Below are 26,389 nucleotides of genomic sequence, written 5' to 3'. Positions count from 1 at the left end.
AGATCACTGTGCCAAAAAAACCAACCACCAAACCCTCTCGGGCTCTTTTATTTATTTATTTAATTTTTTTTGGAAACATTTTAATAGTTATCGAATGTTCTACATCTTACAGTAAATATCGTACAGTTACAAACTCTTGGCTGAAATCTGTCAGGGAGATCACGACCTGATCTTCAGAACCAAAACCAGAACAGAAAACAAACGGGAAAATAACCCCAAATTTACACTTCAGATGGACAAACTGAGGCTGTGGGGCTCTCCAGGGCATCAGTCCAAGGCCATGTTCCCTACACACCTGTGAGATGTAGACTTGGAAGACGTGGTTACTCTTGGGTTTAAATTTTTTGTTGTTGTTGTTCTTTCAGGGATTTTTTTTTTTGGTATTTATTTTTATTTAAGAGGTCCAATAATACTTAAAAACCAGCTGGTCTGGCGGTCAAAATTAATTTAAAATTAATTACATAGAAAGAGAGGTGGGAGCCTGGTCTGGGTTGAGGCCGTGTTGTGGGAACAGGAGGGTTTGGGTGTGATCCTGCACCTCGCCATGCTTCCCTACAAATCCCTCCCCTGATCCTGAACCCTTCTGCCCCCAGAAAAATTCCATCTCCCAGCTCCATCTCTTGCAGGAGGATGCAGGGAGGCTGCAGGTGGCCATGTTGCATCAAGATTATTCCCTACAAGCAGCACAATCGAGCGCTTCCAAATGGGAATCGCTGTGTCAAACCAAGTATTTTGCTATTCCTGCCCTGCAAACGTTCCCACAAGTTCTTTTACCCGATTGCCAGAGAATCTCCTAGTGCCATGGTGCAACATGCCACAGAAATGCCTTTTCCGAGATTTTCTCCCTCCCAAGCTCTGTCACAGGCTTTATTTTCCCTTTTTTCCCCTAAGGGAATGCTAACACACAGCAGAGAAATTATTTGAAGGCTGATCCTGGCTGAGGAGCAAAGCGAAGGGAAGATGGGCAGAGGGTCACCACAGTTTGGGGATGAGAGTTAGAGGGCCTGAAAATATTGGCAATTAAAAAAAACAAAACAAAACAAAAAAACCCCAAAAAACCCAACAAAAACCTAAACCAAAAATACCTGGATTTATGGGTATCCAGCAGCTCTTATTGCTATTGTTGGCTGGTAGTATTTTGCCAAAAATAAAGCCTCAAATGTTGTTTTCCACCCCTCTAAAAAACCAGGATCCCATTTCATGCCCTCCAGCTGGGAACCACATCATCCCATATTCCCTGTGGGGATGTTGGAGGGGATGGCAGAGTCAGGGGTGGGAGGTGTCTCTGGGAAGGACCAGATTCAGTGGGATGCCTTTGACTGGAGGAAAACCTGATGTTCTGAACATCCCTCATTAAAACAAACCCCTTAAATAAGATTTCCTGGGAATTACATCCCAAAACTGCAACAATGCTGAACTGAGGGATTTATTATTCATAAAATACAGGAGTGAATCCTTGCCTGGAGGGTTCAGCCACATGGAGGCATATGGCCTCAGGCTTCAAGGGGCTCCTGGGGTTTGGAGGTCACCACCACCACTAAAATCCTATTTCCCCCCAAATCTCACATTGCAGCTTGTGTTTTGAAGTAAAGGTAAGGGCACGGATGGGTAAATGGTTCAGAGTTATTTTCCTTCCTCTTTAGCTGGAATTTTAATCTCAGACACTTCAGAGGCTGCTAAGGATGGTTTAACCCCTTCTGCTCTTCCCCACTAATGCCCAGTGTGATCCTTCACTGTGGAAACCCCTTTTCCTTAACCAACATCAGCAAAGCTTGCTGGAATTAAATATTTGAGAAGCTGGTGGCCCCCACCAGTGTCTCCCCACTGTGACCTTCTCAGGACCCTCACTTAAGCCATGACTTGACCAAGGGAAGGACTTGGGATCAAGGAAAGGGCAGGGACCATCTCCCCACCACTGCAGCCCCATGAAGCCACTTTGGGAAGGAGTTACCCCAAGCCTGGCACCGTGTGGTGGCCCCAGAGCCAAGTGGTGGCCCTGGTTCAACACAGTGGCTCAAGGCTGGTAACCAACTGTCCTCACTAAAGCCTCGGGCCCAACAGGTGGCAAATATTTCACCTCTCCACACCTTGGTGAATGACTATTTCTGCCTGGGAATAATGGGATGAAGAGCACTGGATCTGCTATTGATCCAAGCAAAGGAATTAAAACCCAGCTGCCCCATGTCAGGTCTCGTCAGTGGGAACACTGGGTGATCCACCACGCTCAGTTCCTGGGGCTTTCTCCATCACCTTTAATGTTTTTTTTCCTTCCAGGAGAAAGCCCAACATCTCCTTTCCATACATGGGCCAAAATTTTAGCAGTGGTTCCTAAAGTGGTGCAGAGTGTCTGGGGCAGTGGTGGGATGGTGTCGGCTGGGAAAGATCATTTGCAGAGCCCAGGCTGGGATCCCAAAGCTTGTTGGACCCCAGAAACCAGAGCACCTTTACGTTGGGAGACCTGACTCAATGCTGACAGACAACTCCTGGTATGTAACACAAATTCAACATGAGAGGGGGGGAAAAAGGAGATCTCGGAAGTCTTCAATTCTTAGGATCTACTGGGGATTTTTTGGCCCAGGTTTAACTGCAATGTGCTCCAAACAGTGGAAGGATGATGTGATGGTATTATTTCCCAAGGTCCTGTTGCTCTTTACTAATCCTTGGCTTTGCCAAGCCAAATGGGGAACCCATTGATTATTGGCTCTTTTTCCCTTTTTTCCTGCTCCTTTCTCTCTATACGAACCCGAAGTGCAGCCCAAGAGTGCCCCTTCCCCACCCCACAGCACTGGTCTCCATTCCTCCCCCACTTTGTTCCCCTTGAGGCTGAGGAGGTCAACCAGAGCTTTGCTCTAGATTTCCCTCAAAACCAGCACGATCAACCAAACTACCCCTGAACAGAAGTGCCAACACCTACACCCAACTGACAAACCACCTGGGACCACCCAGTGGGAGGAGAAGTCCTCCTGGGATGCCAAGGCTTGTTACTCCCCACCTGGACCATGCTCAAGGTGAGGAGCTCCAGGAGCTCCTCCCAGTGGCAGCAGAAGCCAAACTAGGAGACACCACCGAGAGCATGGAACACTTTTGGCACACTTGAGGCAAAAATCAAAACCTAACCAAGCTTTTGTCTTAAAAAAAAATAAAATCCCAAAAACCTTGTTTCTATGCAGGGTTTAGTGACAAGGATTTAAAAACAAACTGGCCACAAGCATTGTCTGCAAATCCAAACTGCCTCTGCTGCCCTTCAAGACAACTTATTGCTCTACTTGGACACCCCCAGGGGGGATGTCACCAGCTTCCTGTCCCCATGTCCCCAGATAAACCAAACCCCCCTGAAATGACCCTGATGCCCACAGCCTCTGAGTGCCTGGTGTCCTCCATCCTGGTCCGTGTCAACTGTGGATCACCTTCCCTGCTGTCACCTCTTCTCAGGTGCCTTCCTGTGAAGAAGGCGACGTGTTTATTGCTATTGCTTCCTCCTCTCCCACTTCTCCAAGCAGAGCAGCCAGACATCATCCCCCTCCCCTGCCTTTCTCTATGGTGCTGGTATTTGTGCTTGGATGAACATTTCTCCTCAAAGTCTTGGAGCTGTAACCGGAAGAATGGGAGGGGGACACCTCAACTGTCACACAGGCAGCACGGTTTGGTCTCAGCCCTGCCAACACCATGGGTGCAAGGCAAAGCCACCTAACTTCCCCTCGCACTGCCTTGAAGACTCATCTCCATCAACCAGACGCCCTCTTTTCCCACACCACCATACTCTGGAGAAGCTCTTCAGACCAAACCCTGAACCTGGAGGATCTCCTCAGACCGAACCTTAAACCGAGAGAAGCTCTCCAGAACAACCCTTGGACCTGGAGAAGCTCTTCAGCCCAACCTTTGGACATCTCCTTGCTTCCCTCAGCAGCTGCCCAGAACATCTCTGCCTGCAGCCGCACTGCCCCAGGACGTGGCTGAGGGGGAGCATCCCGTTTTCCCAAGAGGCTCAAGATGCTCCCAGGGCACGCGTCTTCCTGCTGCTCCCTTCCCACCACCCACAATCCGTTTGCCCAGTTGGAAAAAGCAGACCAAAGACCCGCTGGTGACCAGTCCTCGTGCTTCCTAAGACAAGTGTGTTACGTCGCTAATTATATTTATATTCTCTTACTCCTACAAAAAGAAGGGATGAGTTCAGAATTCCACTGCAGATAATGCATTTATAATCTATCACGACAGCTATCTGGAAGACACCAATTTTCTTGTAACATGTTATGGAAGATTGAATAATTTATATTCTTCAACTAAAAATACTCAAACCAAATCGGAATAAGCCTGCCTACCAGCGCTGTGCTTTTCACATAGTACCCTGAACATCAACCACTCTTACTAGCCAAAAAAAATCTAGGCTCTTGTCAACAACAACGACAACAGAAAAATAACAGAAAGAACCCAAACGAACAAGAAGTGGGGGGATCTTTGCACCACTCAGCTGGGCAATGCTGGAAAAGTGAAGATTCTGAGCTTTCAAATGATAGGACCAAAGAGAGAACTTGACTATTGCTCAGTGTCAGTATGTGTGTTACACAATTCATGTGGGAGGGGGAGGAAGGGGGAAAAAAAGAGGCAGAAGATTAGAAAAAGCAGCTTTTACAAAAACCACTAAAGAATGCATAAAGTGACCCTTGCACTTTTTTTTCTTTTGTTCTTGCAAACAGACGAGGCGCTGCAGCCCAGCGGCCGCAGCACCGATGTAAGACTTGTGTAGTTGCATACAATGTTTGACTCCGGATCTGGAAGAGAGCAAATACATTTAAAACCGGGAGTTAGAAGGATGTTCTCCTCCTCTCTGCACCCCTCTGCCACGTGGAGCTGATCAATATGGAATTCAACCCTCCCTGTGGGCAATTTCTCAGGGAAGGGAGCTGGGAAAGCAGCAGCAGGTATCCAATGCAGAGGATTACAAATATGCAGATGGGATGCTCCCTGCTAATTGCACACCAATTTGGGAGGGGCAGGATTAGCCCAGCGTACTTTGTGTGGCACAGAGAGATTTTAGATAACCCCGGGGCTTGATGGGATCTCCGGGCAGCATCATGTTCCCATCAACTGCCTGTCCTGGTAATTGGGCATGATGGGCCAAGAGCTCCAGGAAAAAGCAGCTGGGATTTCTGGGATCCTGAGCATGACAGCAACACACAGGCAGTCGCACGCAACCTCAGTGCTAATGAACAGCGTGATCTCCCAGCAGGGAAAAAGAAATATTCCAGTGACATAAAGATGGGGAGGGACCCTTTGTCAGGGAATGCAGTAAATAGGCCCGGGGTAATGGTTTCAAACTGCCAGAGGGCAGGGTTAGATGGGATATTGGGAAACAATTCCTCCCTGTGAGGGTGGGGAGGCCCTGGCACAGGGTGCCCAGAGAAGCCCCATCCCTGCAAGTGTGCAAGGCCAGGCTGGATGGGGTTTGGAGGCTCATTCAGAGCAGGAGGCAGCACTCACATGGATTGGCCAGTGGTTTACCAGTGTGGAGGTACGTAGCTGTAGGTGGGGGTTCCTTGAGCCCTGTACGTTGGCACGGACACTGGATGTGCTCCGATGGCAGTGTGTTGGGGGGTGGTCAACAAGGTTCCTGCAAGGACACAAACACTTGTCACAGAGCAGAGGAAGTGGCATCTGTGGTTACAGTGGGGCAGGAACAGCATCAGCTGCTTCCTTTTTCCTTTTCCCTTTTTCTCAGATAATTATTCTGCCTGCCAGACCTGAATTGAAGGTGTTGGACTCATGTGATTGGGATCAGCCAGCACTACAAACAGAATAAGAACACCTGAAGCTCCAGCAGATTTTCCATGCTACCTCTGGCCCTTAACCTTAAGGTTTTCCTTGTTTTTTCCAATGTTCCTTGTCCCTAAAGAGCAGCAGCAGAGCTGGCCACAATCTGCTGACATCTATCTGCTGAAAGCACTGGGCTAAACTGGGACAGCAAATCTCTGCACAGATCTGAAATAAACTGGAAGGGGGATGAGGAAAAAACACAACAGATCACCAGGGAAAATTAAGATGAACCTTTTTTTAATTCTGCAGCCTGTCAACAGCGGGGTTTTAGGCCAGAATTTGCACAGTGGCTTCATGGGAAAGGAGAACACAGCCCTGGACTGCTCTGTTCTGGGAGCAACTGGGTGCTCAAACCAAATTCTTAGTTTCTGGGTATTTCTCTACAAATGTTATTAATGAAATTCTAACACATCCCACGTGCATTAATTACACTTATCCACTTCTCAGTATAAGCCACAGTAAATCTCTCAGAGTGGTTCTTGTCACATCCAGGCTGCAATATCTCTGCTTGGAATAGGGATTGTGCCCCATTACAGACTCCCATTTCATAGCTAATGCAGATGCAAAAGAATGAATGATGCATTGCTTGGCATAATTCAATATACAATCCTAAGAATTGTTAGGGAGAAAAATACAGGCTTTGGAAAAAATAAAACCAGCCCCTATCTTACTTAATGTGCTATCAATTAATTGCAGTTAGAATCTGCGCATAAAATGTAGAGGAACTGGGATAGATACAACAAGGTTAACATTCATTTTGTCAAACAAAAACATGACCATAAGTGTCTTAAAAAAAGAGCTTGAGAGAAATACAACTACTTGAGGATGGACCAACCTGATTATTCCTTCACTTATGGAACAGACAGAGGGAAGAACAATATATTTAAGGATACAGAATAATGTATCTAAGGATGCAGGAGTGAGCCAAACCTGCTGAGTCACATCAGGATTTGGGGCAAATTACTGCATTTTTGCCTGCAAAGGACCGGTAACCAGTGAGCAAAACCAGCTGGTGAACTGTGTACACCCTGCAAGGCTGAGGCAGCACTTGGGACGCACAGGGAATTTTTCTGTGCAGGCCCCAGAGCACGGGAAGGGTCCCCTCCTTACCTGCTGACATTGCCATGGTGGTGCCAGCGACCATGCCCATGGCCACGCCGTTGGTGCGGGGCGCGGCCACCGGGGCTGGGTAGATGGCCGAGGGGATGCTGTTGGGCTGCACCACCGTGGTGTGGTGGATGACGTGGGGCTGGGCCGCATACACGGGCTGGGTGTAATAAGCTCCCTGTTGGAGAAGAGGGAAAAAGAAAAAAAAAAAATCCCACCATCACTCCAGGTTCTTTTCCAACCTAACCATTCTGTAAGTCAAGCGCTGCCCAAGGGCTGGTGGCTGGTGCTTCCCGTGGATGGGCTAATGTGCCTGGAGATCTGAACCTGTGGATAGGTGGAATGGATGAGGAGGGAATCAACAGTCAGAGTCAATCCATCCAGGACAAACTGTGCTGCCTCCCTTTGATGGGATGAAACATGGCCTGGGCACAAATGGCTGCTGGTGCAGAAAAGGAACAAAAGATGAAAGAAAATGACAAGCCATGGTTCTTGGATGATTCCCAAGTGATTGGGTCCAGGAATTGTGTCATCTTCTTGGGTTTCCTACAGGGCTCCAAAATCCAGGCTGCCAAAAGTTGCAGGGTTTTGAAACAAGGGGAGACAGATGTGTGGGAATAAAAGGAAGCAACAGAAAAGCTTCACATGTAAAGTAATGAAAGGCCTGAAATGAGGAGATTCATGAGGGAGAGAACTGCTACCCCAGGACAGGCAGCAACACTGTCAGGACCTGCAAACCAGGCATGGGAGGAAAGAAAACAAGGACTTAAATGAGCAAAACAGAGATTTTACTGTGCATTAGTGAAAGCCATTAGAGAACATCTCAAAGCCATTAGAGAACATCTGGATTAAAGGGACAAGGTGGTGCAGGGCAACTATTCCATTGCCTCTTTCTTTCAGGAGCTACAAAGGTTGACAGGACAAATGGCAGATTCTGTGGCTGGGGTCAGAGAAGAACCAGTGTGCAGGGATGGATTGGACTCCAAAGGCTTATACACCTCCTGGTGACAGTCAGATGCCCCAGTCTCAGCAAGGCACAGGAGAATCCCTCCACAAGGTTATTGTAGCTGATGGGAAAGTTGGTATTCCAACATAAAAGAGAAGAAAAGCCAGGGAAGTTGTAGGGCCACATGGCTCTGAGAAGCTCAGGATTTTCAGTGGGAAGGGATGTCAAGGTGATTTGGGCACCAAGATGAGGATGACCTCTTGTCCCTGAGAGGCCTGCAGGAAGCCGATGAGGGTTGGGGTGCGGCTGAGGGGACAGGAGGTGGCACCTACCTGGGTGTACAGGTTCTGCTGTGGGTAGGCACTTCTGATGGGGTACATCGCGGTTTGGTACGGGTTGGGAGACGGCGAGTAGGGAGGAGGGGCGTTGTTACTCTGGGTCGGTGGCACCTTGTAGGGAGTCCCCGCAGTGTACCCTGCCAGAGACAAGAGGGGGCCCAGTCAGGGCCTGGAATGGCTGCTCAGGGCTGCCAGGAGGGCTGGGAGAAACCACTCCGTGAGCAAATGGGCCCCCAGAACTGTGCGGGATGGAGAGGAGAAGTCAAGGCTCAGCCCAGCCAAAACACTCAAACATATTTAACTTATTTACTCCATCGGTGTTCAGCAATTAGAGAAGGCCAAGATTCCAAGTTTAATATCCCACATCATCTTCCAAGCAGTGAAACAGCACAAAGAACACACAGAGATTTTAGGGATACCCAAACAGCATCTCACCCCCTCCTGATTACTGCAGATTGGAAAAACAGGTGTTAATTAACAAGGGGAACAGCTGTGACTCTTTTCCTCACTCACATGAGCAGGAGAGCAACCATCTTTGAATGAGAAGTGGAAAAGGTTTGAAATATTGATCAGTACAGAAGTGGAGCCTTCTCCATCAGGACTCCTCCAGGAACCCAACGTCACCCACAGACAAACCAACCTCCCATTTTTCCATCTAATGGATTTTCTTCTCTATTCTGAACTTGTTTTTTCAAACAAAGACCTCAGAGGCTGCCAGTTGTCAGCATCACACTTCATTTCTGAGGGGTGTCTAGAGGCGTGGACCTGCACAAGCTTGTGTGTTTATTCACCACTTTGAATACCAAGACTTGCAGTGGTTTCCTGACTGATGAATTATGGACAATTTATCTCCTATATTAAAAAGGTATTAAACATAATAACCCAGGCAGATGTAATCTGCTCAGTTTATAAACTGGGGAAAAAACAGAGCAACCTGCAGGTAAAACAATGTGAAATCAAGGTTTAATGACACAAGATGATGGAGGCTCCTCTCTGTCTGGCAGATAATTTTAAAACCTAATTATGACTAACACCTTATTAGGATTAGGCTGGCGTGGCCTGCGCTGCTGCCGCTTTGTGGTTCAGCAGCAGTGAGCCTTTAAGCTTCAGCTTCTATTAAAATTGCTGATTAAATCCCTCATGTCACTCGAGAAATCTCAGCCTTATTGATCCTGCAGCTCACAAGTGCTCTGGATTGCACAGAAATGTTTTTCTATAAAAGGCTGCTTGTGGGGGGAAAGAGCTCAGTGGGGAATTTTGTGTTGCCATCGCCGCTTGTTTCCAGGGTTCAGCACAAGCAGGATTCCTCAGCTGGGCAAGGAACTGACTGGATATCCACATCCAGATTTGGCCCCTCTGCCTCCCTCAGGTGAGACCCCACCTGCAGAGCTGCCCCAGCCCTGGGGCCAACAGCAGAAGGACGTGGAACTGCTGGAGCCAGTCCAGAGGAGGCCACAGAGATGCTCTGAGGGCTGGACTGTGCCCAATGAATGGTAGGGACATCCCTTTTCCCAAAGAAAGTCTCCCAAAGGCTTTTTAAATATTTATTTTTAATAGCTCTTTTCATTAAAAAATAAAGAAATTTTATTTCTTCCTCTCACATTGCTGTGTAATTGATTTATTTTAGTAGGAAAAAAGAGTCTAGAGTAGCTGGAAGATGAGGAACACTCTGACCTCATGCGACTCATGGCCCAGATTTAGCAGAGAACAGTCAGGCAGGGGCCAGAGGACACCCCACATACCAGGGAAAGCATCTCAGAGTTTATCAGGGATCTTATCAGCCCTCCTGGAGGCACTACTTATCCTCTTCAGCATGAGATGACACGGCTGCACTGGAAAAGCCTGTTTGACTGCATCCCTAAACGGCATCTCCTCCCCCTGCTCCTGCTCAGCCAGCCTGCATTACAAGGTGGGAGTTTCAACAGCGTTCCTTGAAAATCAGGCTTTATTTGGGAATTCTCTCGGTATTAAGGGAATAGGGAATAATGTCCCTTTGGAGATAAACAGCTGTGAATAACCCCAGGTTGCTCTCAGAGATCAAACACTCAGCTAATAGAGAGGTTTCACCTTCTCCACTGGAATTCCTCCTCTGCAGGAACAGCAGGAGAGTCAGTGCTCTCCTTTTCACGACCCTTCATGGTTTTAATCCATCAAAGCCAGGTTGGATGTGGCTTGGAGCAACCTGGTCTAGTGCAAGGTGCCCATGGGGGTTGGAACAAGATGGTCTTTAAATCCCTCCCAAACCAGTCTGTGATCCTAAATAACCCTGTCCACAAATCAAGCCCCAGCAGGGGAGGCAAACAGGCACAAAGCAACCCAGTGAAACCCCAGAAGGAAAGGTTTATTTACTGAATGCTGCAGAAGAAGCCTGGTAGGTTCTGTTCTCGGTGCCGGTGTCCACCGGGAGGTGGAAGGTGCCCTCGGTGGCACAGGACGAGGAGGTCTGGGGCCAGGCCTGCTTCATCAGAAGTGTGGCTTGAGTGGAGACAGAGAAGAGGCGTCACACAGAGCAAAGAGAGACAACTTCCCACACTTACTGTCACATTGGAATCACCTTGCTAATCTCCTTCCCCCCAGGTTCCTACCCCTGAGGTGCTGAGCCCCACAGAAGGGACTTCACACCTTGGTCAGGGCTTGGAAATCTTCCTGGAGTCTCAAGGCTGAGCAAAGAGGTTTCACACCCTCCATCTGCTCAGACTCTGAATTAACCCTCTCTGAAGGTACAGCTGTATATCTGGAGTATCACAGGGCTGGAAGTTGGGAATGAGGACTTGAGGAGGCTGAGGAGGAATTGGCACTGGGGCCACAGCCCACAGCAGCACAACACATCCTAGTGGATGGAAATCCACTTCCCAGAGAGTGCAGGGAAGCACTGCTACAGGTCTGCTGGTCCACCACACCCTCATGAGACTCTCCCAGACTCAGACAGGAATGGGGAGCACGGAGGACACCTAGCAGTGCTGCTTTACTGGTCATCATCAGCTGTGGGATACACTAATGGGTGTCTCCCCAGATCCACCTGGATGCTGCTCCTCTGCTGGAGATGTGGAAACCTGCTCGTCCCCCCTCCTCCTTCAACAGAAAACCAGGAGGTTTGTGGGAAGTCAGAGATTCAAGCCCCATTTCTCTTCCACTCAGGCACTGATCATTTTCTGCTCCAAGTCTCTGCCCTCTCCCAAAGGTTTGGGAGTTATTAAGGATTTCCAGGCTGCCTTGCTTTATTTTCCATGGTAGGCTGCACTCGGGAACATCACACCGGAGAGCAACTCCCAGTGCTGCGACAGAAACATTCCTTCACTTATGCTTTTATTCAGATTCAGATTCATTTTTGCCTCTGGATTTCACAGAGGTTTTAATCTCTGAGACTGATGAGACAATTCATTCCAACGTTACACAAATGCTTCCTCTGTGGTTTTCCCTCTCCACATTAAACCTGCCACAAAATCAAGGCAATTTGGGTTGGAGATGGCTGGGAGATTGCCATAGCTCTGCATGTTCTTTATTAAATCACGGATCCTTGGAGAATCCATCACTTAAAACTACACAAAAGGTGGATCAAGGAGGCTTCCAGGAACATTAATACCTCCTGGTCCTTTGCAGTAATTCACAGGTATCACAATCCAGCCATGACTGTCTAGTATCATTTAAGGGCTACCTCCAACCAGAGACTTTTGGTTTATCCTCTCAACTAAAAATAAATAAAATAAAGAGTTTTAAATCATTATCAGTTTAATCCCTGGCAAATCAACCAGTTGGAACTGAGCAAACAATGTGAACTGTGGGTCTCTGCAGTGCTGGAACTGCTCTGTTTTCCTGACAGCACCTTTAGACAAGGTGAGACTGTTCAGGACATATTTTAAATGGAAAAGACAAAACTATGAACCCTTTCAAACCTTTGGAGGATATCTTGTTTCCCTCTGACGACCTCATTTGTGATGGATACAGCCTCCAGCCTTAAACAAAGTTTGCAATAAGCTAAATTCCCCAGGCAGTCTCGTGCCTGAGTGCCTCAAAATGATGGGAGCATTTATCCTTGGAAAGCCCTGAGGCACTACAGGATACTCACCTCTCCAGACCCCAAGATACCCCTTAGGGGACCCACTGGTGTCCCCGAAGAGTCACTGGGAACCTCTAGAGGATGGCTCAGAGCACTGCTGATGCTCCAACTTCCTTCTGCAAAGCAGCCTTTCCTCCAGGCAGGATTCAGAAGCAGGAATGGGGGATCAGAGCTTCCATCCTGTCCCATGACATTCCCACACAGATCCCTAATCTCTGAGGCTGATTTCAGTTCTGCTCTGTAAGGGCACTACTGCAAAGCCATTACTTCTGCCCTGCATTATTAATAAACACAGCTCCAGCCTCAGCCAGCCTCCACGAGCAAAGTGTGTGTCCTACTTTCAGGAAAATAAAAAGGGAGGCTTTAATGAAGGAAGTTAAAACAAAACAACCATGAGGAAGACAGAATGCCTACGAGGGAACATGCACCAGGCTTAATGAAGACATACATAATCTTATTTTTTTTAATTGTGTCTCTGCAGCAGAGTGATTTTAGATGCTTATTTTTGCATACTTAAAAGGGATTTTTTAAGAACAGTGTTCTAAAAAAACCAGGCTTATTGCAAGCATGAGTTTGCAATGCTGGTGTTTTGCCTTGTGTGTCTCCCTCTAAAAACTGTGGGAAAATGCAGCAGGAAAATCACACAAGGCAGGAACTTGAAATTGAATGGAAAGGAATTGATGGAATCACAGAACATCCTGAGTTGGGAGAGACCAACAAGGATCATCCAGTCCAACTCAAGCCCTTGCTTGTAGGGTTTCTTTGGAATAATCTGGGGAATAATTTAACACCTTTTGGGCTCAAACACCAGCAAACATCCACTAGAAACTGAGTACTGGGAGAGGGAGAAATCAAGAAATCAAGAGGGAGAAATCCAGTTACCATTTCCCTTTTCTCACTAGAGGACTGGACCGAGGGGACTCCAGACCTCTCCAAGTTTCTCTCCTTGTTTCTTTCTGATGCCGTTACAAAGCTCAAATCACTACATCATTTAATTTCCCACGTGGATCCCAGGATTTTGGGAACCATGAGGTCAAGAGAAGAGCATGAGCATTGCTGACTTGCAGTGAAGCATCAGGGAGTGTTTGGAGAACATCAGGGACAAAAGGTGGGATTTGAAAACTGGAATTATCTTCCCTCTGGGGTTGATCTCCCACCAAGACTTTGCATGGAATCCAGCAAAATCCATGAGGTTTGAGGCAAGAGACATCTGGGAGTGAGCAGGAGCATCTTTAGGGTGGAGCAGAGAGGGTGATCAAGCTGGGACAAAATAGTTCCAACCAAGAGACCTTGCTTGTAGCTACATCCCAAGAATTCAGAAACCACAAGCTCTTCCCACCTTTCCCAACCTCTGTTCCAAGCAGCACTGAGGGGCACCTTTCCCTGGTTAATCTCCATATGGAGAATCAGATGAACCCTTGGTTTGTGACTGTTTTTTAGTGAGCTGGAGGGATTTCTGCCAGCAGGTACCACCTCCTTCCCAGCCTGGGAGCTTTGGAACAGGACCTTGTCCATGGATGGGATGTTCAGGAGCAGTAATTCTGCTGGGAACATGCAGCATCTCTTTCTTTTTTAGACTCAATGTCTAAAGTCCCCTAAAAACATATTTAGAATTAGTCTGCTGTTTCAGAAGTCCAAGATTTTAACCCCCAAGCTGCTTCCCAGTGCGTTTGAAGGACACCAGGAGCACATTCCTCTCCAGGTTTTTTCCAGCCTCCTGTGTGACAGCAGCTCCTTCAATTTGAGGAAACACTCTCTGTACTGATGAAGGTTTTAACTCAGCCACTGAACCACAGAATTAGTTCAGCCCAATTCCATTTAACACAGTTGAGGATGCTGTCACTCTGTCACATGTCCCCAGTGCTGGGAGATTTTATAGCACTTCTTTTCCACCAGTTGGCTCTCAAAATCTCTTATTTTTTTCCTCCTGGAAGTCTGCTTTCCATTGAGAAGAGACCACTGAGTGTGGTGCTGGGAGGTCCTGAGCAGCAGAGCCTGCTCCTGCTTCCCCGAGTGGTTAAAATCGTTTAATATCCTGCTGTGATATTAAATTGTATTGATTTCAAGAGCTGTAAAAATTGTTTATAACAGAACCACAGAATGGTTTGGGTTGGAAGGGACCTTAAGGACAATTCCAGTTCCTTGGGCAGGGACACATTTACCTAAACCAGGTCTCTCCAACTTGGCCTCAAGATTTATGGGAAACTGTTAAAGTTTCAGCGTTTTCATTCCGATTTTATTTTCTGAATTTTAATCATCATAGTTTCCTTCCTAGTTTAGTGCTTAGCTGTGTTACCCACTGGAAGGTTTTTGTTCTCCATGCAAAACAACCTGTCAGCTCTTTGGACATCAGGAGATTTCCAAGATGGAAATTACTAAAAGCATTTTTTAAGGATGAGAAACAGAGGAATGAAATTTAAATGTCAAATTGCTGTGGCAGCTCTCTGGGTTGAGCATTAAGCTGTGCAACAAAAAGATCTGGTGAGGGGGGACAAAAATGATCAGAAGATTTTTTTTTTCTTTTTAGGGAAAGCAAGTCAGGAAAGATTAAGATTGCACTTGAGAAGGGAGCATTGGGAATGAACAAAAGGCTGACTGGCACAAAGAAGACTGACCACATCATGCAAATCTAAAGCAACAGACAATAATTGGCACAGCTTAAAAAAAATAATAATAATCAGCAACTCGAGCCTTAATGAATCTGAAGAGCTGCTTTCTGCAAAGGATTGTAGTGATAAAATAGAGCAGAAATCAAAGCATTTTTCATAAGAGGACACCCACAGCCATGGGGACAAAGGTAGGAAACAACCAATGTCTTGGAAAAGCTGTTGACTAACAAGGTTTGGGGGGGTTATTCTGTATGGAACAATCGTGAGGAAGCTTCTGAAGGCTGCTTGCAGTGAGGAGAAACCAGGACAGATGGACAGCTTAGCTCTCACTGTTTCCCTTCTGCTGGGTGGAGGGGACAGGCTGGAACGACAGGGCTCCAGAAGGGATGTCCAAGGCTTTGCTGCTGCCTGCCTGGGAGAACCACATTTTCAGGGTTATCCCTGTATTTCCTTGCTCTCTCCTGCTTTTCCTGACTGTTCAGGTTGGAGGGGACCTTAAAGCTCATGCCATTCCACTCCCTGCTGCGGACAGGGACACCTTCCACTATCCCAGGTTGTTCCAAGCCCCATCCAATCTGGCCTTGGACATTTCTTTCTGAGGGTTGTCTCAACATATTTTCTCATGGAACCCACCCCCACCCCCCCACCCCCCCCCAAGCATGGTATCTAAAATGTACAAGAAGCAATACAGACCCTCCCAAAAATCCCTGTCCTGCAGTGATTTGGGGTTTCCTCTCACTTCGGTGTTCCCTTGGCCATCTCCCCACTCAGTGGAGGAGCCGCTGTCTGCACGACTGGGGACAAGTGACATTTTATAATAACCAGGCCAAAATGCTGGAATGCTGCAGTATTTACATTCCTGGCTGAGCAGGGAGGACATTACCAGCCTCTGGCAGGACAAGCTACTAATAAATTTATGGGCTCTTTCCTATTCTATGGAGTTGTTTTCATTTAATTCCTCCAGTGTTTTATCCTTCAGGGGAATTTGAGGGTGGCCAGCACAAATCCAGGGGAACAAAAATTGTTTCATGTTCCATGTTAAGGCTTAATGGGAAGAAATGCAGCTAAAGACCTTATTAAAAGCACATAAACCCAAACAAAACACAACAGATCCCTTCCAGAATCATCCACAATAAACAGTTTTATGGAATTTGTGTAAACTGTGATGCGGAGAAGACAAAACCAAAAGATTTTGGCAACAAACCCCTCATTCCTGTTTCATCAGCCTTTGAAAGTGCCTGAGCCTGGGGATCCACTGATTTTATGACAACTGGGAGACCAAAAACTTGGCAATTAAGGGGAGAGAGGGTTTAGCAAGACTGGCATAAAGTCCAGCTTTATGTTCCTTATGCAAACAGCTCTTCCTGCTGCACATTGAGCTCAAAAGGCAGCTTCATTTGGAAGTGTTAAAATCCTGCAGCTCTTCTGAGGCAAAACCATTCAGAATAAACATCTCAAGCAACCAACAGTGGAATCAAAGGGTGAGGTATTATTTTTCATCTCCAGTGTGTGTGCCTGGAAATGGATGAGCAAGGAATGTTTTCAGGCCTTTTTTAGGATTTTTACCTGGGGCGTATCCAGGGCTGCTGGTTGGATACATGTTGGGATTGTAGGCTGGGGCAGCGGTGGGATAGCCTGTTGGATAACCTGAAAGGAGAGAAAAACAGGAAATTTAGGAATTAGAATTTGATCAATCAAGCAAGGATGTTACCCCTGAAAAGCAATCAAAACCCTGTGTGAGAACAGAGGCCACTGAGGGAAAACACAGATGGATTCTCTGGGAATAGGAGGGACCACGAATGTGCTCCCCAGACTTCCATGTGACATCATCAACATTTCATCTTTTTTCCTGTAGGAAACAAAGATCAGAATGCAGAATGCAGGTGTGCTCACTGTGCTTTGGAGAAAACTGCTGGAAAAATCCACTCTCTGAACATGGAATTCAGGTACAAAACCCCACCAGCACAGCAGTATTGGAAAAGTTTTCCTGGGCTGTGTGGCAGCACTTTGGAGAGCTCAGCACTTCCATTAAGCAGAGTTTCTTGCTGAAGGGAAGGCAGGGATCCTGCAGGAAAACATGCCAGCCTTGTATTCACCCACGGCTGCATGAGTGCCATTCCCAGGAGGGCCCTGATTACCTGCCAGGCCACCTGGAAGGAACATGCTTGGAACCTTTGGAGCCAGGCAGGGTTTAATGGGCACTTTAGGGAAGGTTGCAGAGCATCTTCAGTTTGCACCAGCCTCACTCGGAGAGGTCACAGGGAGTTCAGGGGAACTGTGTGACGGAAGTATGGGGCTGGAAATTGTGGCACACCCCAGAGCTGTGTGCACCCACACAATGAAGGTGGCCAGCATCCAAGTCCTACTTAACTAGAAATTCCTGTCCTCTGTGGAGACCACAGACACAACCTCTGCACCTCAGTCTGCTCCTTTTCCACAGAATCACACAATTCCTGAGCTGGAAGGGACCCACAGGGATCATCCAGCCCAACCCTGCCCTGCACAGACCCCAGAACAATCCCACCCTGTGCATCTCTGGCAGCGCTTTCCAAACACTCCTGGAGCTCTGGGGCTGTGCCCATTCCCTGGGGACCCTGGGCAGTGCCCAGCACCCTCTGGGGGCAGAACCTTTTCCTAAATCAAACCTAAACATCCCCTGGCACAGCTCCAGCTGTTCCCCGGGTCCTGTCACTGGTCACCATTTTGCTTGTCATTTCTTTCAATTTTCTGGAAGTTTTCCCTGCTGAAAAAAGTAACACCCCAATAACTCCATCCTTCTTAGGTGCTGCTGAGTAAATCCCCCTGGCAGAGTGAAAGGGACACATTAATCCCGCTTTGCTGGTGGACAATTTGGCTTTGCTGTGCGTCACCACTGGGTTTATCTGTGTGTCCCCTTGGCCATCATCCCAGTGCAGAGCCAATGGAATGACCCTTGGAGAGTGTTTCCATGCCAAGCCCCACTGATACTGGCTGTTGGCTGCCAGCAAAGGCTGGAAGGAGGTAATTAGCAGTGGATTTACACCCATCTTTTAAAATATTTTATTTTAGTAAATAAAAGCAAGTGTGGGTCCCTACTTTCCTCTTCTGAGCACCAAAAGAGCCACAGCACAGTCCCCCCTCCCATACCCCAGGTCCCACTGCTTTCAAACCCTGGCACCACTGACTTCTGTGGCAAAATGTTGAGGTTCATTTGAATAAATCTAATTCAACAATCATGACCACTGTACTGGAATAAATGACTGGATGTTCTACCCTCTCATTTTCATCTGTGATATATTTGGCTTCTAAATCAGGTTAATTAAAAATTGCTATAGTTAATGTTGGATAAGCAGCAGTTTAACAGATTTTTTTTTTAGTTTTTTTTTAGGCTACACAGAATTCTGTTGTCATCATACCCAGGAATATCTAAAGCCTTTCAGCAATCAAGAAGCTCCTTAGAAAGTTATTTGCAGATCCAGTGATTGCAAGCAGAGCATTAATGATGAGGATCTTAAATCAGAAATATTCCTTCTCTCCAGTTCATTAGAAGATAACCATGTCTTTTCCAGCACATTCATTGCTCCACACTCTTTTCATTTCTCCCATACAATCTGGCCAGGGCTGCTAAACCAACTCCAGGTCACTTCTTGAAGTGTATTTTCCCTAAAATTCTCCCACCTGTATTTCTCCATGGGATTTTACCCTCTTGGCACATGGTTCAGTGGAATCCCAGACTGGTTGGGGTTGGAAGGGACCTCAAAGATCATCCTAATTCCAGCCCCCTGGCAGGGGCACAGATGATGATGGATGTGTGTGCCATGGTGTTGGGAAGCCCCTTGCTCATTTGCAAGGGATCTAGATGACAGTCTCTCGGGGCTCCAAGAGGTTCTTCTGACCTTTGCTGCTGGAAAATCCCCCCACATAAGGTGTGAATCCCACAGAGTGCTGCAGTCTTTAGTAATAATCCTTAATTAACAGTCCTTAGTCACCAGCCATGACAAACACAATCCTGTGGAGTCAAAAATGTGCCCCCTAAAGTGCCACAAGCACTCACCCACTGTCAAATTCAGGAAAAAAACGCCTCCTTTATTCAGACCAAAATTTGCAACATCGGGGTTATACATTTAAAAAAGAGCCTGAAATAAGTCAAGCCACAGGAAAAGTGAGGCTTTGGGTAAAATTTTCCATTCAGCCGAATACTGGAGGATTTATTTCAGGCAGATGGAGGCAACTGTGAATTTATAGAATCCCAGAATTGTTTCACTTGGAAAAGACCTTCAGGACCATCAGGTCCAACAGCACTCCCCAGCACTGCCAAGGCCACCACTAACCCATGTCCCCAAGTGCCGCATCCCCACCTATTTCAAAACCCTCCAGGGCTGGGGACTCAATTGGTCTTTCTCCCTTTTTTGGGGGTTTATTTTCTGCTTGGCAGGACTCTTCCTTCCCGTGTGTATCTTTTGTTGTTCTGAAGGTAAGTTATGGCTGGGTTTGGATTCATTTCGGCTCAAATAAATACGATTTTTATCAAGGAAGCTTTAATAGCTTTGGATGCAAAAAGAAGCCCTGCTCTGCACTATCTTCCACTCTGATCTCATAAACTTTGATAAGTGCTGACCTCCAGCAAGAAAACTTGTCCTTTCTATTTTAAGGCAAAGCAGAGATGGGAAAGGTACAGGAAAATTAATGTGGTTTGCTCCTTTTTGTGGACATAGTGAAAAATAAGAAAGTAGCAGAATCTGGGGCAATTTGTGCCAGAAGAAACATGCCTGGAAAATCCCAGCACTCAAAATCCAGCAGGTTTAAAAATACATGAGGTATTTTTTTATTTAGCAGGGCCTGTTGTGATTGGACAAAGGGAAAGGTTTCAAACTGAAGGAGGATTGATTTAGATTAGATATGAGGAAGACATTTCTTACAATGAGGGTGATAAAACATTGGCACAGGGTGTCCAGAGAAGCTGTGACTGCCCCTGGATCCCTGCAAATGTCCAAGGCCACGCTGGATGGGGTTTGGAGCACCCTGGATAGTGGAAGGTGTCTCTGCCTGTGGCAGGGGGTGGAACGGGATGACCTTTAAAAGGTCCCTTCTGACTCAAAACTATTCCATAATACTAGAATTTTTATATCTTATTGGTTTTGAGCCTTTAGGATTTGTTTGTTAGCTCTTCTTCATCCCCCAAATAATCCTAAATCAGCTCCCACATGGAAGCAAAAACCATGGTCCCCCATGATGGTCCCCATGTCTCACATTCCCTTGGGTACAAAACCAAGTCTGGATCCAACAACCAGGAATGATCTCAGGAGAGGTGACAACACCAAAGCATCCAGCATCCTGCTCTGATTTTCCCCCTGGAAAACCTAAGAGATCTCCTGTAAATTCCTGTTCCTCCTGCTCCCCTCCTGCCACTTCTGTCCTGCCTCATCACCTTGAATGAAAAATAACAGCAAGAGGCTCAAAAACACCTGACATGAAAATGTCAGGAACAGAAAGAAAATATCCTTTACTTTCTATGAATCTACACATGACAGGACTCTGTCTCTGCTGGGCCTGAGGCTCTGCAGTGGTGCAGAAGGAAAGAAAATGAGATGAAAAAATATTGAACAAAATTTATTAGATTCCTCATAGAAGAAATTCAGAGTTGTTTTGTGGCTTTATTTTAATTTAATATCATCTCCACAATCAATAGGAGTAAGAAAGGCAGTGTTCATTTAATCTCCTCCCCAAGGAAAACACACAGCACTCCAGCTCTGGGAAGCACTGACTGAGCTGCTTTAAAAATTACCACACAATAACTGTGCAAAGCAAAAGGCACACGGGGCTGCCCCAAGTAGGTATTTAAAAGCCATCTTTAATTTTTCATGTGTTTTAAACGTTTCTGTATCAAAATCATCTAAATAACGCCCAAACAATGACCATACACAAGTGCTAAGGCTCTGAAGGTTCTCTTGAAATTCTTGAAAGAGAATTTGCTTCTCCTTGGCTACAGAGCCCATGCTATGGTCCATGTCTCACCCCCCCAGCCACTGGGAATTGTCACTTACAATACTGAATTCCAGAATGTGCCATCTCACTATTTCAAGAGCAGTTTCATTGACCATTATCTGATCAAGGCCTTAATTGCTACAAGCAGCTTCCATTAATTTACAAGACAAAATATTCTCCTTCATTCTTTTTCTTTGCGAGTCTCGAGCAGCGCAGACTCCTGAAAGTGGCCCTGTCACAAGGATTTTTACAGGGGCAGATGATAAAGTCCTTTATCTAAGGGCAGGACAAAGCACTATAAAACCACACTTCAACTCCTTGAACTCCCAAGGACTCCACGCTTGCTGGAATGGCGAGCTCATTAACCACCAGCATTCCCTGGAAGGAAAAGCCAGACAGCCACACAGAGCTGTCCCTCTTGTGGCATTAATTGCTCCACGGTGGGTAAATATTTTTATTATTTACATATATAAATATTTTTATTATCTACATATTTAAATAGTTTTATTATCACCCTGGGCATAGGTGAGTCCCCATGCCTGAAGCCATGTGGATGTGATGCTCAGGGACAGTGGTGGGTTTGCCAGTCCTGGAAAATGGTTGGACTCAGAGGTTTTGGAGGCCTTTTCCAATCTGATTCTGTGATTCTGGTTTACCAATCCTCTCTCTAAACCCCAATAACCACTATCCACCCTTTTGTTTCTGCTGAGTGACAGCTCTGAAGCCGCAGCAGCCCCAGGAACATTTCTGCTTTATGATCACCTCCTCGGGTCAGCCAGATGGAGCCAAAGCATTTTCCCCAGCAAAACACTTTCATGTTCTATTTTAAGCCCATCCAGCATTTCTCATTCTTTATTGCCCATCTCTCAGAAACTCTTCAAAAATAGGATTTACAAGCACCTTCTCAGGACAAAAACGTGAGAAACTTCATGCCTCCAACTACATGCAGCTGTAAATCCGTTCCCTTTCGAGCAATTGGGAATTTATTCCTGCAGAAAATCTCACATTGGGAAATGAATGTGCAGATTTGGTACTTGAGGAATTACCCCAGAAGTGAGAAATGAGAGAGCAGACACCATGGAGGCTCCCTGGCACAGCTCCACCAAAGCCTCCACCAGCTAGACTTGCAGCAAAAGCCCTTGAACGTTGATTGCTGGGAGCAGTGACAACGGAAAGAATGTGCCTGGTGCTGTGATGGAGAGGGGACACAGGGAAAAGAGCTGAGAAGGACATCTGGGAACTCATCCTGCATCAGAAACCAGCCTCCAGAGCTCCAGCATTTCTGAAAGGACTTGCAGTAGGGGTGCCATCAAAGCTTGCTCTCCCATGGCAGGAGCCAAGCTCATTCCAGCAGGATCTTCCCAGCCTGCCTAGCTCCTTACACAGCTGCAAAGCTCTGGGCTTAGGCCATGCATCTCCTGCTGCCTTTTGGGGAGCTGTCCCCAGAGAATATCACTCAGCACATGGGATTTAGGGAGGTGACCTCTGAGCAGCTTCTTACACAGGGCATTGCCAGACCTTCCCTGCTCAGTGGGAACTGTTTAAATCATCTCTGAGTGAATCCTGCTTTGCCAGCTCAGGGCAGGAAGGATGGGATAACCTTTCTTTTCTTCCCTCATCATACAGATCCACTTGTGTGATGGGACACATTACCACAACAAGTTCTACCCCGACCTCTCCCGATGCCTCTCCTTGGACAAGCAGCCAGGTAAATGCACCTGGCTGCTGCAGGAGCCCAGGGGCTGGAGCAGGTTTCATTTCCCACTGATCATCCCACATAACCACAGCCACCCCATCACTCACTCGCTGCCTTGCCATGAAGCTATTCCAGCCCACTCATGCTAAATGGATGTAAAAATAGAGGAAAAGCTGAAAGCAAGGGTGGGCCTGTTCTGAAGAGCAAGTTAATGGATGGTTGAGAATCCAGCATTTCTGAAGGCTCTGAGGATAATAAATACATTTGTTCCCATGAAAAAATGCCACCCCCTTATTACTGTTTCAAGCCTCATCAGCCCAAGAGTGGAGCAGTCAAATGAATGTAGATGCACCAGACACAGCAACGGCTTTAAAAAAAGATTTGCTCTCACATTTGACAATCTCACTCCTGGAGACCTTTTACAGTTGATTCTTTTTTCCCCTGAAGGGTCCTTCCCTTTATATAAGCAGCAACTATTTCCTGCTCAGTACCCAGAGCCATGCAAAACCAACCTTCCAATGTTCCAGGGTACTCCAAGCCCCATCCAACCTGGCCTTGGACACTTCCAGGGATCCAGGCGCAGCCACAGCTTCTCTGGGCACCTTGTGCCAGGGCCTCCCCACCCTCACAGGGAGGAATTCCCTCTCCATATGCCATCACTCCACATTCCCGGGATTGTGAAGACATTACACAGGGGGAGGCAGATCTGGACTTGCAGAGCTGAGGACGAGGAAGGAAGGGTGCAGGTCCTCTCTGATGAGAAGATACCTGTGCCTCCTTCTGTCTCCTTCCTCTCCCTCCCAGGATCACAGCTTGACCCAGGGGGTGGTGAATTCCATTTGTGCAAAAGCACACACTTCTTAAGGAATTTTCCCTATGGGTTATCTACATTTTACATCCACATTTCACATTTACAATGCTTGGAGCCCAAGGACGGGAGCTCCACGGGCATTCCCCATAACACAGCCATGCAACCTCAAGGAGAAACCAACCCAAAATCCCAACAAAACCCACGAGAATCTGGCAGGAAATATGTTCTTTTGATGCCCATTTCCTTTATATTGCACAGACTCCTAAGAAAGCAAGGCTGACAGTGCTGGGAGTGGCAGAGGGGCCTGTGGCATGGGGTGATGGAGAGAAACCCTCCAGTCACCATCAGGACAGCTTGGACACGTGGCACTGCCTGTTTGTCTCCATTCCTCAGGGTCACAGTGTTGACACAATGGGGTCCTGCCTGCCTGGAGGAGCTTTTCCCAGCTGGAGGTCAAAGACAAGGGGATGGATGGGGGGGCCTCCCTGCTCTGAAGAGCTGGAGAATCCTGGCTGCTTGAGAATTTGGCTGGGAAAGCGATGATTTTGCACAAAACTCTGAGCTCTTCCATGGGACTTTGTGGTTGCACGATGCCATACATCAGTTGGAAGCTGTTTCCTTCATCATGCCAGGAATTAGAATTTATGAGCCCAAAAAGATATTAAGAAAGTGACAGAAGCACTGCTTTGGACACACATTGCCCTGATTTTCTCTTGCTCAGACTAAACTTGCTTTCAGACCTGTTTTTTAAGGTTCAATACAGTTGCAAGCTACTGGACAAAAGAGATTGTTCCATTCTTATTTCAGTTCCATCTCAGTTTTACTTCCCACCCACATCCAAAACAAACCTCCCAGGCCTTACTGCAGCTGTCTGGGTACGGGATGCATTTGGATGAGCAAAACTCATCCTGAAAACTAGGAGCAACTGTCCAAAAATATTAGAGAGATTGTTGATTGCTTAGTGCACACACTATAAATAAACCAGAGTGACAGAACTTGTCAGACTGTCAATCAATATCACTTCTGGGCCACAGACATGTGTCATATCCTCTCCTGTGTTCAGACAAGGCTCTGTGGGAAAGAAGTTCAGGAAAAGGGTTTAAGTTGTGCAGTATTGATTCTCCTTGCAATGATTTGCCTCTTTCTGTGTTTGAAGAATCCAAAGTAGGATATGAACAGCACCTACTGATAAAATAAAGGGGTTTGTTGCTCCACAGAAAGTGGAAGCCTGAGATAAAGAAGCTCCTTTGCAGTTTTTCTTAAATACTCAATTGTGTCTCAACTTTATACAGTAATGTTCCCTAGGGAAATATTTTGTTGGAAAGATTTTAAATAAATTAAGATGGCAGAAGAGAGGTCAGCTTGAAATAGACCATGTAGTATTAGAATTTCAAGATGGTTTAGGTTGGGAGGGACTTTAAAGCTCATCCAGTGTCACCCTCCTGCCATGGGCAGGGGCACCTTCCACTGTCCCAGGCTGCTCCAAGCCCCTTCCAGCCTGGCCCTGGGAGGAATGCCTTCATTTGCTTTTCAGTCCTGAATTTGCCATTTCCCTGAATTTGTGGAGGGTGAGGAGAACCTCACCTGGATGCTCCTGGTCTGCTCTGGCAGAGTTTTAATGGCAGCTCTAGAGGGGTGTGAAGGCCCTTTCTGGAGGAGTTGGGACTGGAAATGCAGGCAGGACTCCATGCTCTCCATGCCCTCAGGTTATAGGTTACAGCAAGATATTTACAATAACTGCTCAGAAAACAGCCCTTTGTCATGACCAAAATGCACTTGTTCATCTGGCTAATTTTCATTCCATCTTTTTCAGCTCTGCTCCCAAGCCAGGAGGTAAAAAGAAAATCAGTTCAAGCCCCAGTTTTTTGCTCCAGCTGTAATTCCTGCTCTGTCACAGAGTGTGGTCCATCCAAAACCTCTGTGCTTCCAGCTAAGGAAAGGCAACTGCTCCACTCTGCATTCCTGATGCCTTCCTTGATCCTGAAACTGGGAATTTGTCCCTGTTTTCTGACTATTGTAATTTCTCTTTTCTGCCAAGTTGGTGTTTGCAACAACTGGGTTCAAAATAGAATCCTGAAATGGTTTGGATTGAAAGAAATGATGGCAAAAAGCACCTTGCTTTTAATCTTTCTTATTCAAAATGCTTGAATTGAATTTGCCAGGTTTGGAACTGCCTTAAAAAACGGTATTCCAGGTGTGTGGCCAAAGCCAAGGTGCCCAGCACTGCCCTGAGTATGATCAACAATTAACACAACAGAAACTGCCCAGTAACTAATCAATTAATCAATAACCCATCAATTAAATGACTAATTAAGTCTCTCTGGCACAAACATTGTCCTGGCTCTCATCTTTGCCTTTTACACTCCACTTTGTCCTCTGGCACTGGCAGCATCCTCCTGATTTCATCCTTGATTCATACCCTTAAACAAATCTCTGGGGACACCAAATTTCCTATTTCAGCTCATTTTAGTAATAGGCAGCTCCAGAACAGTCAAAACAATGTTACAAATCAAATTACTGCCCCAAAGGGCCAGTTTCAAAGTATGAATGTAATGATTTTCATTTGCAAAGCCAAAAATTCAAAATTATAAAATATTTAGGGTTACAAGAAGAGGCCAAACACAAGGAAGACTCAGGTTTGGGGATCACAACAGCCTTAGATATGGAAATTTTTAAATGCTCATTAACTTTCAGATGTCCATATGGTATTTTGGACATTTTGGCCTGAGACCAGAGAAGTGAATCGCTCTCAAATCCATTGGCTATGGACAAACACAGCAGCAGATGGAGCACACAGAGAATATTAACAAAAGCAGGTTTTGGGTGTTAAAAGGCTTAATGGGTCTCTCACATATATTTGGGCCAGGAGATCAGATTCAAATTGTGCTTGGGGGAAGCTGAGAATCCCTAATATTTGAACTGGCAAAACTCCACAGTGCTGTTTAAAAAACAGCTCTGGTGGAAATAAAATCTGATTTCACCAGCTTGGAAGTGCAAAGGTTCTGTCAGAAAGGCATCAGGGATTCAGTGATCCCACAAAGAACCCTTAT

At 46.5% G+C, this 26,389-nt stretch overlaps 1 protein-coding gene across 5 annotated transcripts in view; it reads right to left on the bottom strand.

Moving 5' to 3' along the window:
- Window positions 1-45: 45 nt before the first annotated feature.
- FAM168A (family with sequence similarity 168 member A) overlaps window positions 46-26,389 on the bottom strand; it is a 132,081-nt gene continuing 105,737 nt past the window's right edge. For all 5 annotated transcript variants that reach the window (XM_083855325.1, XM_083855326.1, XM_083855327.1 and 2 more), the window contains 6 exons: window positions 16,435-16,515; window positions 10,552-10,677; window positions 8,197-8,339; window positions 6,922-7,096; window positions 5,479-5,608; window positions 46-4,769 (listed from right to left, as the gene is read on the bottom strand). In XM_083855325.1, coding sequence (XP_083711451.1) covers window positions 5,496-5,608; window positions 6,922-7,096; window positions 8,197-8,339; window positions 10,552-10,677; window positions 16,435-16,515 — 638 coding nt within the window. In that variant the 3' untranslated portion in view covers window positions 46-4,769; window positions 5,479-5,495. The remainder of the gene's footprint in view (window positions 4,770-5,478; window positions 5,609-6,921; window positions 7,097-8,196; window positions 8,340-10,551; window positions 10,678-16,434; window positions 16,516-26,389) is intronic.

The sequence above is a fragment of the Zosterops lateralis genome (genome assembly GCF_965231275.1).
Source record: "Zosterops lateralis genome assembly, chromosome: 2".
NCBI lineage: Eukaryota > Metazoa > Chordata > Aves > Passeriformes > Zosteropidae > Zosterops > Zosterops lateralis.
This window is presented reverse-complemented; position numbering and strand designations above follow the sequence as displayed.